The sequence below is a fragment of the Lathyrus oleraceus genome, chromosome 3 (assembly GCF_024323335.1).
Source record: "Lathyrus oleraceus cultivar Zhongwan6 chromosome 3, CAAS_Psat_ZW6_1.0, whole genome shotgun sequence".
Lineage (NCBI taxonomy): Eukaryota > Viridiplantae > Streptophyta > Magnoliopsida > Fabales > Fabaceae > Lathyrus > Lathyrus oleraceus.
In genome coordinates, this window is record NC_066581.1 from 926,651 (window position 1) to 947,283 (window position 20,633).

The following is a 20,633-nucleotide window of genomic DNA, read 5'->3' on the forward strand; positions in this document are numbered from 1 at the left end:
GCCAAGTTATATTTTTCTAAACAGCTTTCAAAATTAAACGAGATAAATACTTTGTATACATTCGTACAAGAATCATTACAAAGTTAAACTCTCTTTTCAAAACATTTTCTAAACAGCTCTCACACACTTTTTCAGACAAGAAAAACATAAGTGATCAAGCAATTAAGAGCCCATGGATAACCATGGATACAAAGGGTGCTAACACCTTCCCTTTGTATAATGTACCTCCCGAACCCAAAATCTAATCAAGGTCTTTCCTGTTCTTTTCCGCCTTTCCTTATTGGATAAAAGAAAAGTCGGCGGCGACTCTTGCTATCCGCGACATTTGCTTTCCAAAGCAAAAACACACAAAGTCAGTTCACCGTATGACACTAGGTTTGCTATAAACATAGTGTTGAAGAGGAAGGGTATACTCATAATAGTAATGCCACAAAAAGGGCTTAAGTCAAGCATAGGCTGACGTAATCCGATAGCATTACCAATCATGGTTATCAAACCGCCTATTCGAATTGGTGCTCGTTCATCTTGGATAAGGTGGTCTAAATTTGCCAACATAAAAGTGGCACCGTTTACTGGACGGTTCTGGGAAGCACAAAATATGATGAAGAGTTCATCACGTGAAACTGTGGTACTGTTTGGCTTCTTCCCAAATAAGGTGTGGGTCAGGATCTTATGGAAATAACAAAAGGCCGGGTTATGTATGTTTCCAGAGAGAAACTCATGTTCCTCGGGATCGTCATTTCCAGTCAAGCTTCCCCAAAAGTGTTCAAGTTCTCTATATTCAAAAAGTTCTTCTTGGCTCACTGTGAATGTGTCAAAGGAGGTAGGGAAACCTAAAAGGTTGGTAAAGTCTTGAATATTAAATTGGTACTCCATGTTAAACATTCTGAACTGGATGAAACCTCTGCTTATTCCTTTCCCATAGCTGGGTAGATAGGTCAGGGAACTAAGGAATTCTAGTATTAGTCTCCGGTAGGTGACGAAATGTCTACGGATAGGAGAGGTTTCCCACCCTATCTGACTCAGCAAATACAGGACACTTTCTCTTAGGCCAAGGGCAGTCATTGCCCAGTCATCAGCATACAGGCTAGGTAGTATCTCTCTCGTGGCTAGTTCCTCAAACTTTTGTTTCTGAGCTTTTCCTCTGAATTTGATACCCATACGATCGACTTGTCCCATCAGGTTAATGTTAGCTAGAGAAAAGAAAAACAATAGTTTTAGTCAGGATTTGGCCAAATGCCGAAAGAAGAAGAGAAAAGTTTTTTTTTTTAATAAATTAAAATAAATTAAGAATGAACATTAAACAAAATTTAAAAGAATAATTAAGGAAGAAATAAAATTAAAAAAATGAATATTTGTGGGTTGTCTCCCACTAAGCGCTTTGTTTAATGTCGCAAGCTCGACATAAAAACTATCAAATATAATCTATAAGTTCTGGAGGCATTTCGTCTAAGTGCAAGACTTGCGAATCTTCATTGTTTTCTGCATAGTGATAATGTTTTAGACGTTGCCCGTTTACGGTAAACGGTTCCATAGATTTGCCTTTAATTTCTACCGCTCCACTGGGAAAAACATTGGTGATTTGAAAAGGACCTGACCATCTAGATCGTAGTTTTCCCGGGAATAACTTTAGCCTAGAGTTAAATAAAAGGACTGTATTGCCTTGTTTGAATATTTTCCTTGATATGCGCTTGTCATGCCATTGCTTTGTTCTTTCTTTGTAGATTCTGGCATTTTCGTAAGCGTCTCTTCTGAGTTCCTCTAATTCGCTTATATCAAGGATTCTCTTTTCGCCGGCGGCCTTATAGTTTAAATTTAGATTTTTAATAGCCCAATAGGCTTTATGTTCTAATTCTACCGGGAGGTGGCAGGATTTTCCATAAATGAGCTTAAATGGGGTTGTCCCTATGGGAGTTTTGTAAGCAGTTCGGTAAGCCCATAAAGCTTCTGGTAATTTCAATGACCAGTCTTTCCTTAAAGTGGCGACTGTTTTCTCTAGTATATGTTTGATTTCTCTGTTAGACACTTCCACTTGCCCACTGGTTTGAGGGTGGTAAGGTGTCGCTACTCTATGTCTTACGCCATACTTAAGCAGTAGTTTTTCGAGAACCTTGGATATGAAATGCGATCCACCATCACTGACTACTATTCTTGGGACACCGAACCTTGGAAATATTATATTCTTAAAGAGTCTAGTTACTACTCGTGTGTCGTTTGTTGGAGAAGCTATAGCTTCAATCCATTTTGATACGTAGTCAACTGCCACGAGTATGTATTTGTTACCGAAAGAGGATGGAAAAGGTCCCATGAAGTCTATTCCCCACACGTCGAAAATCTCTACTTCCAAAATGCCCTTTTGTGGCATCTCGTCACGTCTAGATATGTTTCCTGTGCGTTGACATCTGTCACATTTCTTAATAGCTGCATGTACATCCTTCCATATATTTGGCCAATAGAAACCGACTTGTAGGATTTTAGAGCAGGTCTTGGATGTACTTGCATGTCCACCATAAGGAGCGGAGTGACAGTGTTGGATTATATTTTCTACCTCTTCTTCGGGTATACACCGACGGAAAATACCATCGGGGCCTCTTTTAAAAAGTAAGGGGTCATCCTAGTAATAGTGTTTTATGTCATAGAAGAATCGTTTCTTCTGCTGGTAGGATAAGGTAGGTGGAACTATTCCGGCAGCCAAATAATTGACGAGGTCAGCGTACCACGGTGTAACAGATATAACTAAGGTGGTTTCTACCTGTTTATCAGCGTTATTTTCTTCCAAAGTAGATATAAGCTTATCGTACGAGAAATCATCGTTAATTGATGTTCTTTCCGGTTCAAGGTTCTCAAGTCTAGAGAGGTGATCTGCTACTACATTTTAAGTTCCTTTCTTGTCTTTGATTTCCAAATCGAACTCTTGTAGCAACAAGATCCACCTTAGGAGTCTAGGTTTAGCATCCTTTTTTGTTAAGAGGTATTTGATAGCAGCGTGGTCAGTGTAGATGATTATTTTGGCTCCGACCAAGTAAGAACGAAATTTATCTAGCGCAAAAACTACTGCTAGAAGTTCTTTCTCGGTTGTGGCGTAATTCATTTGTGCTTCATCTAGAGTTCTACTTGCGTAATATATAACGTGAAGCTTTTTATCCTTTCGTTGTCCTAAAACAGCACCTACAGCGTAATCACTGGCATCACACATTATTTCGAATGGTTCATTCCAATCTGGTGTCTGCATTATGGGCGCGGAGATCAGTGCTTGTTTAAGCGTTTGAAATGCTTCTAAACATTTATTGTCGAATATGAATTCAGCATCCTTCATTAATAGCCCGGTTAAAGGTTTAGTTATTTTAGAGAAGTCTTTAATGAATCGTCGGTAAAAATCGGCATGTCCTAAGAAGCTTCGTACTTCTCTTACAGTTTTCGGGGGTTGAAGGTTTTCGATTACCTCTATTTTGGCTGTGTCTACTTCAATTCCTCTGTTCGAGATGATGTGTCCTAAAACAATTCCTTCTTGTACCATAAAGTGGCATTTTTCCCAATTAAGTACTAGGTTTACTTTTACACATCGCTCTAGAACTCTTTCTAGGTTTTCAAGGCATTCTTCAAAGCTTTGTCCGCATACGGAAAAGTCATCCATAAATACTTCCATGATGTTTTCTAGAAAATCGGCGAATATTGCCATCATGCACCTTTGGAAGGTTGCGGGAGCATTACACAAGCCAAACGGCATTCGTCTATAAGCGAAGGTACCAAAAGGACACGTGAACGTTGTCTTTTCTTGGTCATCAGGGTGAATTGGTATTTGAAAGAAGCCTGAGTAACCGTCTAGATAGCAGAAATGAGAATGTTTTGCTAATCGTTCTAACATCTGGTCAATGAATGGTAAAGGGAAATGATCTTTTCGGGTTGCTTTGTTTAGTTTCCTATAGTCAATGCACATTCTCCATCCCGATTCGATTCGTTTGGTTATAGTTTCTCCTTTTTCATTTTCAATAACTGTTATACCTCCTTTCTTTGGTACTACGTGTACAGGACTAACCCATTTGCTATCAGATATAAGATATATGATACATGCCTCTAATAACTTGGTTATTTCCTTCTTCACTACCTCACTCAGGATCGGGTTTAGTCTCCTCTGGTGTTCCCTAGAAGTTTTATAGTCTTCTTCTAGCATGATGCGGTGCATACAAATAGAAGGACTTATTCCTTTAAGATCGGTGATGTTGTATCATAGTGCGGTTGGATATTTTCTTAAGATATGCAGGAGTTTTTCTGTTTCGAGTCTTCCTAGGTCAGCATTAACTATCACTGGTCATTCAAGTTCTAAGTCTAGGAATTCATATCTCAGATTTTTGGGAAGTGTTTTCAGGTCTAGGGTTGGTTTCTTAAGGCATTGCGTAGGGTCCGGTGTTATTACTAAACATTGGTTAAGTTTGTCTTCTACAAGATAGTCAGATGATTTGTCTTTTTCTAACTCTGTTTCTTTTATGCATTCATCGATGATATCCATGAAGTAACATGTATCTTCTATTGCAGGTGCTTTCAAAAATTGGGAAAGAATGAACTCAATTTTCTCTTCTCCTACTTCGAAAGTGAGTCGTCCTCGTTTTACGTCTATGATTGCACCGGCCGTTGCTAAGAACGGTCTTCCCAGTATAATGGGTGTAACTTCATCTTCTCTAATATCCATAATTATAAAGTCGGTTAGAATGTAGAATTGACCTATGCGCACTGGAACGTTTTCAAGAATTCCTACAGGATATCTAACGGAACGATCTGCTAGTTGCACAAACATTTTAGTTGGTCTTAATTCTCCCATTTCAAGTCTCTTGCATATGGATAAAGGCATAACACTAATACCGGCTCCTAAATCGCATAAGGCTTTGTCAATGACAAATTTTCCTATGTGACAGGGTATAGAGAAACTACCTGGGTCTTTAAGTTTAGGAGGCATATTCTGGATTATAGCGCTACATTCAGCGGTGAGTGTAACGGTTTCGCTATCTTCAAGTTTCCTTTTATTAGAAAGAATTTCTTTTAAGAACTTGGCATATGAGGGCATCTGCGTAATAGCTTCTGTAAACGGAATTATGACGTTTAATTGTTTTAGTAGGTCAACAAATTTTTTGATTTGGCCCGCATCTTTGGTTTTAATAAGCCTTTGAGGGTAAGGGATAGGTGGTTTATAAGGTGGTGGAGGTACATAAGGTTCCTTCTTTTCTACGGTTTCCTTATTACTCTCTTCCTTTTCCTTAGGTTCACTTTCCTCCTCAATTGACTTTTTAGAGTTTTGGTTTTCTATCCTTGGGTCAGACGGTCCTTCTGTAACACCCCGATAAAATATGATAATTATTTAATTTAAGTTAATAGTATATTTATTAATTTAATTAAATAATTGGAATATTATTGGATTATTATTATTGGAATATAAAGTTGGAATCAGAAAAGAGTCCCATTTGGTAAAAAAGGTTTTACACGTGAAACAGAGAAGAAACTGAGAAAGGGAGGAGAAGAGGCTAGGGCTCAAGAGGAGAATTCACGATTGTTGAAGGTCAAAGAAGATTTGCCGGATTAACTCAGGTAAGGGGGGTTTATCGTCGTTTAATGGGTATTATGGGTTAACATGTAATGGGTAGTAATAAGCCATTGAATTGACCCTAATTGGGATGGTGAATGCTGCAAATTGTGATGAACAAATTATGTTAAAACTGTAATTGAATCTATATTTGGATGAGTCGTCATTTTCTGGACGCGTAGCTTTTTACGGAATTGAAATCGGAGGTCCAGAAGTCCTCCAACGGCGAAAAATGCGGGTAATTCTGCATTCTGTTCGTGTTAGCGCAGGAACAGCTTTCTGTCTTGCGTTAACCGGTTAACCCAGGGTGTTAACCGGTTAACACTGTTATGATAATTAAAAGAATTGATGTTTGTCTGCGTTAACCGGTTAACCCAGGGCGTTAACCGGTTAACACTGTTAAAATTTGCCAGGAAGCGCGTTCTGTTTTGCGTTAACCGGTTAACCCAGGTGTCGCATCCTGCGAAAAATCAACCGGCGAGCTAAAAACAAAACACACACAGAGCCGCCACTGCGCGTTATTTATCCCAAGATAGGGAAAGGAAACGCTCAGAGAAACCTGGAAAGGAAATGGTCTTGCGACCAAAGAGAAAGGGTAAGGGAGTCGGTTACGCGAGGGGAAGGTATTAGCACCCCTCACGTCCGTCGTACTCGACGGGATCCACGTTCTAAAATAAAGAAAAGGTTGCTAAACATCACACACACACAGGGGAACGCAGGTGGGGTTAGGAGAAGGGAGCTCGATAGGACATCGCATCCTATGCCTACATATCTCATCTGGACATGAGAATCAGAGCCACTGTAGTTCGGCTTACGCACGCCAAACAACACAAAACACACAAACAAATGGCAAACATGGAGCCTGACAACCACTCGATGGAATTACGTCAGCATCCGAACCAAAACACAACCAAAACGGCAAACGTGGAGCCCGACAGCCAATCAATGGACTTACGTCGGCATCCGAACCAAAACACACAATCAGATAACAAGCAAACACAAATAAAAAGAAAAAGGTTGCCCGGAGAGGTCTCGCACGACCCCCTGCCTACATACCTCGTCTGGAACGAGGATCAGGGCGATGTAGTTCCCCTGAAAGGGACTGAATTGCTAGCCAGAAACCAGGGAAAGACACACTACTAGGGAGCTGGACTCGAGCCTAGTGTTGTCATGCATCGTTTACCCTAAGTTCGGTTTTCTATCCTACTTGCATAAGCAAACTACTCCTATCCAGGAAAGAAGCAAGCACACAAGCATACAAAATAATTCAAGCATACATCCAATGAGAACAAGCATCTCAAACAGATATCCACATAGCACGCACTATAACCACACAAGGGGCTCACACAATAGGTTTGACTGCCTCAGCAAGTCGTCTGTACGGGCTGTGTTTGCTCTTAACCTTGCCATTACGAGGCTAAGGTGAAGCAGATGAAAGGATGAAGTGAGGATCAGACCTCACAGCTCTTATCCCTAACCAGGGAGAGCTTCTGACAAATGAGCATGGGTCCAGAATAGGGGAACCCTTCTATACTCAGAGACTCTGACACAATGTGCACTGCACAAGATCTTGGGCTTGTGATCTCAATGCTACAACCATGTAATGGGAGCAAGGAGAAGACTCAACTGAATAGTGGGGGATAGATTGCATATCCCTACCTTCCACCAATTGCCTTGATTAAGGACTTTACCTGCTTAGGCACAATATTAAACAATCACAATCATCGCCTCTTAAGGAGGACTTCAGACATTTATTTGCCCGGCCAAATAACAGACCGGGTCTCCAGACTACATGAAGTTAGGAAGTTATACCTCGATGCAAGTTGCTTAAGCAAAGCAAAGCAAAAGTTCACAAGGAACTGAGCAACTAAAAGTACCTGGAAACAGTCAAACACAGTTAGTACTCAGACAGACAAAAATAAACAGCAAGTATTAATCAGTCAGACTATACAAACTAATGCACAACAAAGGCAAGCTATGAGCTCAAGCCCAAACTTCACAACCTACAAAACAAAGTTATGTTAGTGTACAAACATCAAACAACATCAATTGAATTGACTTGGATCATTCTCCATACACATTGCACCTTTTCATCCTGAAAAATCAATCAAATGTTAGAAACTAGACCACTAGGCCAAGCCTAGGGTCCAAAGGTGACAAAAATTCCTAAACAGCAAGGTATCTCTAACCAAACTCAAATTAATGTCAAACAAAAGCTAACACAATTAATCCCATGTCCATATCATTCATTATATTCATTCCATGCACAAAACAATTCAAACTAGTTCAAATGAAGCACCAAACATCCAAACAGAACTATTGCATTCAATTCCATATCAAAACAGTTCCAAAAATTCTCAAATAATTTACACCTAAACAGAGGGTATTCAAGGTCTAGCATGTCAAATTTTAGCCTAATTGGACCAAGGGAACTATGTCAATGAAAATCAACAAAAACAGACACAATTATATGAGCCAAATCACAACATCAACACATGCTTCCACTTCAAAAATTCATAACTCAATGAAAACAATAAAGGAATGGATGGGACCAAAACAGGGATGTTCTATCATGTGTCTATTACCAGCATATCAAATTTCATGATCATTCAATACCATACGAGCATTTCACATTAAATCTATCAACATGTATCACATGAACTTGCAATTTTGACCACCAGAGATGAAAAATGGAAATCAATTTGAAAATGCCACATAAAATTCCACAAAAATTCACATAGCATCTTAACATGCTAATGAAACATCATGCAAAATTTCACATTATTCTAACAAGTATAGGTCACTCAAAAAAATCCAGCAAGTTGACATAATGAGGTGTGACACAAATTGTCACACCTAAGTTCCAAAATTCATATCTCAATGACCAGGAATCCAAAATTCACAAAATGTACATGTAAATCACCATTGGCATGTCTACAATCACCACAAAACTTTTCAAACATTTCTTTTAGAGCATGAGGATTTCACAATGGAAATGGCAAAAGGTATCAAAAATACATACATGTCAAATAACCCTAGGTCAAACCCAATTTCCACCAAGCACAACTTGCAAATTCATGTCCATAAAATTCTACAGGGAATTTGAAATCCATAGAAAAAATCCTCACATTTTTCTGACTTTTAAAACATTTTTTATGAATTTTTTAAGGTTTGTATGAATTTTTAATAATTATTTGAATTATATTAATCAATTAAGTGTTTTCAGTGGCAAACTTGCAATTTCCTCGCCCAGGATCAAAACGACCGCGCTTCATTTATTTGGTGTCATCCTGTGAGTGGTTGGCTTGGGCGCGCAAACACGATTCAAAATTGGCCAGGAATTTCAGTGAATCAAACGAACAGATTTCCAGCAAACTTCTTCTTCTTCGCGCGATACACACTCATCATCTTCCAATTCCGTTTTACTCATTCCTCAACCAAAACTTACAAACTAATAACCTTTGGAAAGGTCTCAGCAAGAGGATCATGGATACGTAACTAATTTTGCCTAACTCTCATTGCACAAGCCGGATCGATCATTTAAAGTTTTAACATCAAAGCTTCTAATCAACATAACTCAATCTACAGTTCACTATTTTCAAAACCAATTGCATCACAATGCTCTACGATAAACACTCTACCAAACACATACAACAATTTGAAGAATCATGAAACTCGAATTCTGACCTTAATTCGAAGGCAGTGTCGAAATTGGAGCTTTCAAGTCGTTTGGATCCAAAACAGATGCAGCATAGGCTCCAAGAAGTTGAATGCAAGGCTCAGGTTCGGTCGATTTTGCTCCTAGTGCACGAAACTTCGATTCACCATTGATGGAACAAACTTGAACAGTCGAGCTTTGGTGTGCATTTGATGTTGAATACCAAAAACAGTTGAAGATGATGATGAATGGAGATCAACACAAAAAGAATCTTCGAATTTGATCAAGAATTGAGAGAGATTTGGTGAATTTGGCTTTGATGTGTTCTTGAAGAATTTGAGAGAATTTGAAGAATTTGAGATTGATTTTGGGGAATTGTGATTTTCTGTTATGATTAGAATGTGATTAGGATTATATATGCCACCTTAATCCAAGCTAAATCACAATCATTAACCAAATGGAGTGTGTTAGTGAAATGTTAATTTTCAAGTTAGGGACAAAATGGTACTTTCACATGCCAGCTCATGACAACTCAATGCCACCTCACACACTCTCTAAACACCTGTCATGAGCTGTTGCCACTTGTTGGATGTTCATTGGATGTGTAATTCTCATTTTCACTATGTGATGGCTTATGTGTTCATTTTCAAGTCCATTTCAAAATCCAATTTTCAAACCATGAAGCCTTGGCATGTTATGATGATTCCAACAACTTTCAAATGCCATTTGTGAAGTGTTGCAAAAATCCCCACTCAAAAATTCCAATTATTTCACAAGTTGGACAATTTTGCCCCTGGTTCATTTAACTGTACAGTTGAAATTTGACTTTTTGCATTGACCTCTTTTGAAGAAATCCAATTATGCACCATGAAAGTACATGTCAAATGGAGTTTGTGCATATAAAGAACTTCCAATTTGGACAATCCATGTGGAAGTTATGGCCTCCTGATTATGGGTCATTTTTGAAATTCACTGAGCCATAACTTGACAACCATACATGGGATTTTCAAGTTCTTGGACTTTTTAGAAAGGTGAGAACAAGATCTACAACTTTCATGTTGAACAAATTTTAATTTGAAGCTTCCTTGGACACGTGGTCTTGAGGTGAAAAACTTTCCATTTTTGGAAACTTCTATTACAAGTCACTTTCTATTTTTGGCAGTTTTTGTTCTGACTTGATTTTCTCCATTCTTAAGCTTTGAGATGTCATATAACACTTGTTCCAACATGAATGAAGTGTATCCAACTCATTTCCACCTCCAATTCCATCAAATCATGTACAGTTGACCACAGTTGACTTTTCAGCTGATAGATGAATCTGGCAATGCATAGATCAAGTTAAGCCCCAATCTCCAGATGAAATGGCTCAAGGGTGAAACCCTAGCCTCAATAAGCACAATAAAATCATAGAATGAACCCCATAGCCATCATAAACCCCATCTCCTGATCATGCCCTGATTGGCCCAATGCAACTGATTAGGGTTGACCAGTGGTCAAAACCCTAATCTCAAGGAATCTGCTTCAACACTTGATGATGACAAACCATGATGATGATGATGAATCATTTCAAACAAGATGAAGACCAAATCCTTTGAGAACCATGAAACCCTAATTTGAACTTGCACACCCTCAGATGGCCAATGATCAATCAATAAAACCCTAGCTTGCATTTTTACTTCCTCATCTTCTGAACCAGACTTGGGAGGATGACTTGCACAATGTAACCACATGATATGCAATATGCTATGCCTAATGCCCTAAAAATGATATGTAATATGTTAAGCTAGTCCCAAGAGAGGAGGGCAAATTTTGAGGTGTTACAGCTGCCCCTATTCAATCCACTGTGAACCTGTCGATACGAAATAGCCTCGGCTTTCGGATGATCAGGATGAAGAGTGATTGAATACCAAGAACAGACGAACAATTTGCACTCTGATGGGAAAATAATTAACAACGCCTGTCGGAATCGGCGAAGAACACAATCTCGAAAGAAAATCCGTCTGGTACGGAGAAAACTCGGCTTGAACCCCAAAACATAAACGTCGATCCGGATACCAAAACAACACTGTCGACCTGGATACCAAAATAAATGGTAACACAGGGACAACCACGGCCTGAACACCACTCGCCCGGGATTACTATTCTCTCTCCTTTTTATGCTTTTCTTGAACCCCAAATTTTTTCTTTCGCGCAAATGATCCCAGATCACTGCATTTGAACCCCGAAATCTTCTTTCCTTGTGATAACTCCGCTAGCAATCGTCGGAAATAACACCAATCACCACTCTGATGGCGACATATCAGAGGGTACACCTTCAACCAGACACTGACAGATGACCGGGGAGAAACTCGATGTTTACAGGCATCGGACGATGATGTTTTACAGGACACCAAAGAAAACTCGACCAAACATTAAACAATGACTGGGAGAAAACTCGATGTTTACAGGCATCGGACAATGATGTTTACAGGCATCAAACAATGATGTTTACAGGCATCAAACAATGATGTTTACAGGCATCAAATAAGGATGTTGACAGGACATCGAACAATGATGTTTACAGGCATCAAATAAGGATGTTGACAGGACATCGAACAATGATGTTGACAGGACATCGAACAATGATGTTTACAGGCATCACACAATGATGTTTACAGGCATCAAACAATGATGTTGACAGGCATCAAACAATGATCGACCAGACATTAAACAATGACTGGGAAATACTATTGCTCACAATGCTGAACTCCTCGGAGTATCATCTTCACTATCCGGCAAAACCAACCCTCAAGCGGTAACCACGGCTTGAATCGCGCTGATCGCGTAACGTCCTCTGATTTTATCTCCATCTCTGTCCGACGGAAACATTTCCTCCAATATCGCACTACTGGGGAACACTGCTGATCTGACGCACGAGGCTAAACTCCACGAAGTAACCCCTCCAATGTCTGGCAAAAACCACCTCTCAAACGGTAACCACGGCTTGAGACTAGCTCTATGCTTGCAATATGATGCATGATCTTTTTTCTACGTAATGCTCCATAAGTATGGAAATGCTACGCGATTTATTTTTTCTATGCAGTATGCTATGATTACGCTACATGATGAATGCATAAAAAGTATCCCCCTCAAGGAACTCTGCTGAGGAGCACGAGACATTCTGCTGAGGAACTCGACATTGCTCCAACTCCACCCTGCTGGGGAATAGCACTGCTACTGGGACAAGGTAACCCTTGTTGGGGAAAACCTCCTTTGCACCCAATCCGCTCGAGGAAATGCTGAGGATAAGAACCACCAACACTCTGTGGGGATACAACAGTTTTTTGACTTGCTGGGGATATCAATCCCGACTCTGCTTCGAGAAAACCTCACAGATACCTGACGACTTCACTGGGGAAATGCTCACAGATACTCTGCTGGGAAAACAGCCACCTCCAGGCCTGGCAACTGGGGAAGCATCGATCTGACACCTGCTGGGGATAACCATCCAAACCCTGCTAGGGAAAACGAGTGCTACTCCGCTGGGGACAACCCATGCAATCCATAGCTAGAATCAACTCAGCTGGGGATGCAAAATCCGTCCGCTACGGGAACTTGTCCAATCCACTGGTAGGATGAACACTGCTGGAGATATATTTCATTGAAACCCGCTCCACTCGGGGAATAGCTGGAGATATATTTCTTTGAACCCGCTCCACTCGGGGAATAGCAACCTTCAGGTCTGGCTGCTGAAGAAACATCATTGTAAACCTGCCGGGAATAACCATCCTGATTCGGCTGGAGAATCCACAGACCTTGGATCTGCTAGGGATTTGGTCCTATAACTCTGCTTGGGGACTTAGTTGGGAAATGAGAAAAGTTGGTATAGAACACCCGTCGACTCGTCGAACCCTGGTATCCACCTCCCAATCTCGCATCAGTTTTCCACTTTTGAGAATTCCCAGACTCGTCTGGACCTTTTCTGCTCCATCATCTTGTATTCCAAATCGCGCCGCGATCGGCGAAAATCGTACTCCTGGGATTTATACATACTTTTCAATCTTCCGACTTTGAAGAGTCTTCTTGGTTAATTCCAAAGGTCGTCGGACGTCTCGACGTCTTCGTCACCGTTCTCCAACTTGCTTGTCCCTGATTGGACTCTGCGGGGAATTTCTACAGACTTTCCAATCTTCCAATTTTGAAGAGTCTTCTTGATTACCATCAAGGATCGTCGTACGTCTCAACGTCTCTTCATTCTTTCATATTCATTTGTTCCTGAGCGAACTCTCTGGGGATTTGTTTCATCAACAGCTTCCGCATCACAACCTGCAAGTGAGTGAAAATAACTAACAGCACCTGCAAAACAGATCGTTAGATAAAACCGTGCCCCAGGCGTGTCAAGATTTCAACACTTGGGTCACTCATCCTTCCAAATAAGATCTCAAGCTTTCAATCTTATAAACATGCATTGGAAGGAACCTGTATGTCTTAAAATGCACAATTCTTTATCAAAAATATCTGGATGTTTTTGCAATCAAAGCGGTAATGAAAACAAAAAACAAAATTATTTGACTGAATATGCATTTTATTGATTGAAGAAGTGTGGCTCAGATTGAGCAATACAAAGGAAGCAATTCCTGAAAAGAGGTAATCGCGCACAAAAGGAAAAATCTATCCTAATGGCAATGTGAAACCCGTGATCTCATCGAGTTCCAACTCGGTTACACCCCATATGTCCTCAGACTCTCCGTGCTTTCTGCCTTCTGAACAAGACGTTTTGATTGATCCCTACCGGGTATTATCCATGATGCTTTAACCAAAGCGCGAACGATCATGCTGGACGCAGCTGTTCGTTTCAATCCCTCTTTTGCCTGGACCGCCCTTTCGGGTTTTCAGTCCACCGGGATACCCATTTTTGCCCAAGTCGCCTTTTCAGGTTTTCGACTTGCCGGGTGTACATTTTTTCTTCTTTATCCCTAACTTTTGCCCGAACCTTTCTTTATGTTTTTGGTTCGCCAGGATGCCCATTTTTGCCTGGACTATTTTATTCTTTTCGTCCAGCGGGTCTCTTTACACGAAGTATTTTTTAACTGCGTCCGCATTCACAGGGGAGGGAAAATCCTCGTCATCCATGGTCGTTAACAACAAGGCTCTGCCAGAGAAAACCTTCTTGACCACGAATGGACCTTCATAATTCGGTGTCCATTTGCCCCTTCGATCGTTTTGAGGAGGAAGGATCCTTTTCAGCACCATATCACCTACGTGATATACTCGAGGTCGCACCTTCTTGTCAAAAGCACGCTTCATCCTTTGCTGGTATAACTGCCCATGACAGATGGCTTCCAGCCTCTTTTCTTCAATCAGGCTTAACTCTTCATACCGGGTCCTTACCCATTCCGTCTCTTGCAATTTTACGTCCCTCAGGACTCTCAAAGAGGGAATCTGAACCTCAACAGGTAATACCGCTTCCATCCCATATACCAATGAGAAAGGAGTTGTCCCAGTAGACGTACGCACCGACGTTCGATACCCAGGATACAAGCTTCCTACTCAATCACACCATCGGTGTATTCAAACGTTATCCGGGCAACAAAAGCTCATTCACCTTAACCTCCCCATCAGACATCAGAATCCGTTCGGATTCAGGGTCAGGCCCCTCCTCCGGGATCGGTTACTCTCAATCTTTCGATTAGAGCACCTCGAGATGCCCTCATCAGGGAACTCAAACTTCATCGGTTGATCATCCTCCACGAGTTGCTGGGCGAGGTAATCAGACAATACACTCCCCTTGATTGCTTTCTGAGAAGTATACTGTATGTCCTATTCAATCAAAATCATTGGCCCTTTCGCAACCCGTCCGGTCATTGCTGGCTCTTTCAAAAATCTACCTGATCAGATCCATCTCGAAATCTACAAAGTGGTATGAACCAGCATATACTGTCTCAGTCGGCGAGCAGCCTATGCCAAAGTACATCAAGTTTTCCCGAGCAGTGAATGTATTGTTTCACAGTCGGTAAACTTTTTGCTAAGGTAAATTGCATGCTCTTTTCGACGAGACTCGTCATGCTGACCCAATTCACCTCGTAGACCCCTCGAAGGCTTGTCAAGTTCCAGATTAACAATCTCTTTCCATAGGAGGTATCAGAACCAGAGGTTCCTGCCACTTATCTTTTATCTTTTCGATGCCCCTTGGCAATCATTATTTCACCTGACCGTTTGATCTTTTTTTTTTTCACAGCTTGAGTATAGGTTCACACATGGCTATTAGGTGAGATGTGAACTAGGGGTGTTCAGATCCAATCCAATCCAAAAAAAAAACCAAAAACCGAACCGAAAAAACCGAAATCCAAAAAAACCGATTTTTTTTGGATGTATTTGGATCACCATGTTGCATAACCGATCGGTTCGGTTCGGTTTACGGTTGGCTTCATGAAAACCGAACCGGTCCAAACCGAACCGGTATTACTTCCATTTACTCATCCTATTAAATTAATTATGTTAGCCACCACTAATTTCTCTAGAGAATCTCAATCACTTCTGTAGTTTCCCTATTCAGATTTTGAATTATACGCAAAATTAAATACAATGAATGCTATTCATTGTTATTATAACCGCAAGAAATTCAATTTCGGCTCAACGTTAAAGTTGAATCATGGCCTTTCTTCTTCTTCAGTTCTCTATTTAAGGTCTGTATCTCCTCTTTCAATTTCAATCACTTTTCATCAAAAGAAAAAAAAAGTCTAAATCAACATTCATCTCAATTAGTTTTCTGAATTATACTATCAGTAAGCAAGTTTCTTAATTTTTTTGATTTTGTCTTTTTTGTACTTTATACTTTTGTTCGATCAGATTTTCTAAAGTTGTACTAATTTTTATCCTTTTGTAAAGTTGTTCTAATTTGTGTTGTTGAAATCTTATTTAAAATTAACTTACTTATGTTCTAAATTTTATAACACTAGTTTACTAAAAATTATTTTCATTAGTTTTCTGATGTGAAATCGTTTCATGTTGGTTATAACAGTAACAAATTTTATTTAGTTTTTCATAATTTCTTCAAGGTCTATTCTTTGTTAGTTTTTCATATTTTGTTTCATAACTTTTTCATAATATATTCTTATTAGCTTTTTTTACAACTAGCTGTTTATACTTTGTTCTAATTTTAAGTTTGATCTATTTTTACAGGAATGAGCCAAACTGATCCTGTAACTCAATCTGATATTGTCAACAACCTTATTCAGGTATCAAAAATTAATTTTAAGTGGATTATTTTACCTTTGAAAATGTTGGTTAATGTTACAATGGTGTAATATTGTGTTTCCTATTTTATAGGCTGAAACAACTGAAGCTCCACCTCCATCGGTACAAAGTAGTGAAACAAACAATGATGAAGAAAATGCTAACAAGAAAAGAAAGGTTGGAGAAGCTTCCAATGATTCTAATGTTATAGCTGGAGATTCAGGTAACAGAAAACCTATTAAATCTAGATCTTGGACTTGGGAACATTTTACAAAAATAGGATCAAGAGCTAAGTGTAATTGGTGTGATGTAACATATGCTGCTGATTCACAAAGAAATGGCACTAGTAATTTAAAACACCATTTGCTGCATCAGTGTAAGAAGTTTCCAAAAGAGTCTCTTGATCCCACTCAACAGACTCTTGTTCTTCAACAATTGAAAAAAGAAGATGGGAATGGATCTGGTAGTGTTTTCACTGGTGTTCATTTTGATGCCGAGGCATGTAGGAAAGCTTTAGCTAGGATGATTATTGTTGATGAGTTGCCTTTTAAGTTTGTTGAGGGAGAGGGGTTTCTTCATTTTATGAGTGTTGTGCAACCTAAACTCTCAATTCCTAAAAGGATTACAATTGCTAGAGATTGTTGGGATTTGTACACGAGTGAGAAACATAAGTTAAAAAGTGTGCTAAATAAATCAAATCAATGTGTCTGTCTTACAACTGATTGTTGGACATCTGTTCAAAATTTGAGTTATCTTTGTCTCACTGCACATTTCATTGATCATGATTGGAAAATCCATAAAAGGATTCTGAATTTTTGTCCAATTGTGAATCACAAAGGAGTAACCATCGGCAAAAAAATTGAAAAATGTTTGGAGGAATGGCTAATAGGTAATGTTTTCACCATTACGGTTGATAATGCTAGTTCTAACGATGTTGCTATAACTTACTTGAAAAATACAATTAACGATTGGAATTCTCATCCATTGAAAGGGGGACATATGCATGTTCGCTATTGTGCACATATTCTGAATCTTGTGGTCCAAGATGGGCTGGAAGACTATCATTCTTCAATTAGTAAGATTAGGAATGCTGTTAGATATGTTCGTGCATCTCCGGGTCGTATGGATAGGTTTAAAACTTGCATTAAGGAAGTTAGGTTACAAGAAAAATCAATTGTTCAGTTGGATGTTTCCACTAGGTGGAATTCCACATATATTATGCTTGAAAGTGCATTGAAGTTTCAAAAGGCATTTAAGAGATTGAGTGAGAAGTGTGCTGATTTTGTGCTGATGAAAGATGGTATTCCTAATAAAGAGGATTGGGATAATGCAAAATGCTTTGTTAATTTTTTGAAAATATTTTTTGATATCACAAAGAAGGTTTCAGGTAGTACTTTTGTGACCTCTTCTCAATATTTTAATGAGCATATTAAGATATTGACTACCTTGAACGGGTGGATAGAATTAAAAAGTTCAGACAACTTGCTTGGAATTATGGCTGAAAATATGAAAGTTAAGTATGATAAATATTGGGGTAAGGTTGAAAAAATGAATATGTTGATCTTTGTTGCTGTTGTGCTTGATCCTCGACATAAGATGCAGTTTGTTAGGTGGGGATTGAACAGGGCATATCCAAATGATGTTGCTGTATCTTTGTATAAAAAAACGGAGGAGACATTAAATAAAATATTTGAGAGTTATAGGCTTTTCCTTGGTAACGGTCAAACTGAAAATGTTACACATTCCACTCAAGAAGTAGAGTTGGTAGAACTTAAAGCACCAGAGGATGCATTTGCTTTAGAGGTTGAGATGGACATGAATCTTAATGAGAGCATGCAGAAAAATGAATTGGATTTGTATCTCATGGAGAATTTGGAGAAGAAAGGTCCTGGTTTTGATATCTTGAATTGGTGGAAGGTGAATTCCAACAAGTATCCTATTCTTGGTCAAATGGCTAGAGATATATTGGCCATTCCTGTATCTACTGTAGCTTCAGAGTCTGCCTTCTCTACCGGAGGTAGAGTGCTTACTTGCTATAGAAGTTCTCTTACGCCAAAAACAGTTGAAGCTTTAATTTGTACACAAAATTGGTGTAAATCTTCCCCGGTGTCGGTGGATATTGAAGAGCTTGTGGATGAGTTAGAAAATCTGGAATTAGGTAATTTACTTATAACTTATATTATTTTTTGTTGAGCATTGTTTATCTTTTATATTGAGTAATATTTATCTTTATTTTTGTAGAACTTGCTCCAATCCCACAATTGAATGAAGGTGTATCTGATATAGACTCTGATTAGCTTTTGATATCTGAAAGAATTGGGTAGATTGTGAAGCTGGAGCAATTGCAGGATAATTATTGTGAAGCTGGAGCAATTTCAGGATAATTAGAAAATTTTAGATTTGTCTATCAATGTTGCAGGCTGTGATTTTGAAACTATCAATTATGCTGTCATTGATATTTTTCTTGAAGTTTTATTATTATATTCACTTTAATGCAGCTTTGGTATGTTACTGTCATATATATTTGTCATATATTTAATTTATATTACAAGTCTCCCTATAAGCACTAAGTAAGCAGGTCTCCATATAAAATATTTATTACAGCAATGTCTATTTCGTTGGGATAGATATTGTCCATATATTATAATGAATCTTTGCAACAATGACATCAAATAGCCATATAATATGAAAATTAGATATTGTCTTAGTAGACGTTGGTGGCATAATTGTAACTGGTATTGAAATATATTCGTTTTAAATTTCACAGTGTTGATTTAAAAACCGAATAAAACCGATTCAACCGAACCGAAGTAAACCGTATAAATTGGATTGGATTGGATTGGATTTTTCTTGTTGTCATCCAAAAACCGAACCAAACCGTATGCTTTATATATTTTGGATCGGATGATATTTTGTCTCAAAACCGATCCAAACCGGACCGTGAACACCCCTAATGTGAACCATGACAGGTAGTTCAATCTTTCTAAGAAACCACGAACCTCTCTTTTTCTTTCTCGGTTCAGGCGTTTCTCTTATTGTTCTTTTTTCTTTATATTTTTTCCCTTTTTTTTTAGCAGGATCAACCTCGATTCCTCTCTTACAATGAACCCCCAGCGTCTTACCGGACCGCACTCTGATAGTGCACTCATTCGAATTCAACCTCAGTTTGAATTGTCTCAACCGGTCAAACGACTTGCCCCGGTCTGCCAGATGCCCCTCGCCTGCTTGGGACTTTGCTATCATGTCATAGCATAGCATTCAATTCCATGATGAATCATCTCATGAAACAAAGTCACCATGGCTCTCTGATACAGGCACTGTCGTTCTGCTTCTCCAGAGGACAATCTCCTTTCCACGGTATCTTGTGCGCAACGACACCGGTATCCGACCCTGGCATATCCTGACATGACCAGGCGAAGATATCCACATGCTCTTTCAACAAGACTACCATTCTGCTCTCGACTTGCCTCTGAAGCGGCCCAAATTTTCACTTCCTTCCTGACCTCGGCAGTGCTTGGAATAACAACCTCAACTCGCTCCTCAAGCGGCTGAATCACCTTCTCCTTTTGTTTTAACAACCTGGCTAATTCCAGCAGATCACAATCTTCTTCGCCTTTTTCTTCGGCATGACAGTTTGGATTGTCGAAGTCATATGAGGTGTAACCAAATCGTTATCAACGAGATCCGGAGAATTATTTTTGAAGTTGGGACGAGACAGATCAAAAAAGGAGAAAAAATGAAAATAAACATTGCCATTTTTATTTGTTTTTAAACTGCAAAAATAAATGAAAAACAGGGAACACCGCTTTTTGACTGAAAAATATCCATTTATTAATGATGCAGAAAATGCAAATTATGAACATGAGGTGGCCCTTACAATGAACCATTACGTGTCGGGCAACACATATGGCTTTCATGCAGATAACAACTGAAAACAGAAAATCATTACTCTTCCGGATGAGTGTCAGTGATGATCTTGTTAAGCCTTCCAGCTTCCTGGTACGCACGGCTTTATCCACCCATCAAACTTGCAATTACCATCAGTCTTTTCACCCACTGTACAGGCGTGATCCAAATCTTCAGCAATTGCGCTCACCATTGCCTGACCGTGTGCCGGCATGGGATTGGCATTAACATTCGGAGATGGCGCAAAATTGATAGCCTTGGAGTCTACCAGATCCTGGACAA

At 39.3% G+C, this 20,633-nt stretch overlaps 1 protein-coding gene across 1 annotated transcript in view; it reads left to right on the plus strand.

Moving 5' to 3' along the window:
- LOC127128787 (zinc finger BED domain-containing protein RICESLEEPER 2-like) overlaps positions 1–19,390 on the plus strand; it is a 72,892-nt gene extending 53,502 nt beyond the window's left edge. Inside the window, exons 3-5 of the mRNA XM_051058160.1 lie at positions 16,392–16,447; positions 16,539–18,603; positions 18,687–19,390. Of these exons, the coding sequence (XP_050914117.1) occupies positions 16,392–16,447; positions 16,539–18,603; positions 18,687–18,742 (2,177 nt within the window). The 3' untranslated portion in view covers positions 18,743–19,390. The remainder of the gene's footprint in view (positions 1–16,391; positions 16,448–16,538; positions 18,604–18,686) is intronic.
- The last annotated feature ends 1,243 nt before the right edge of the window (positions 19,391–20,633 follow it).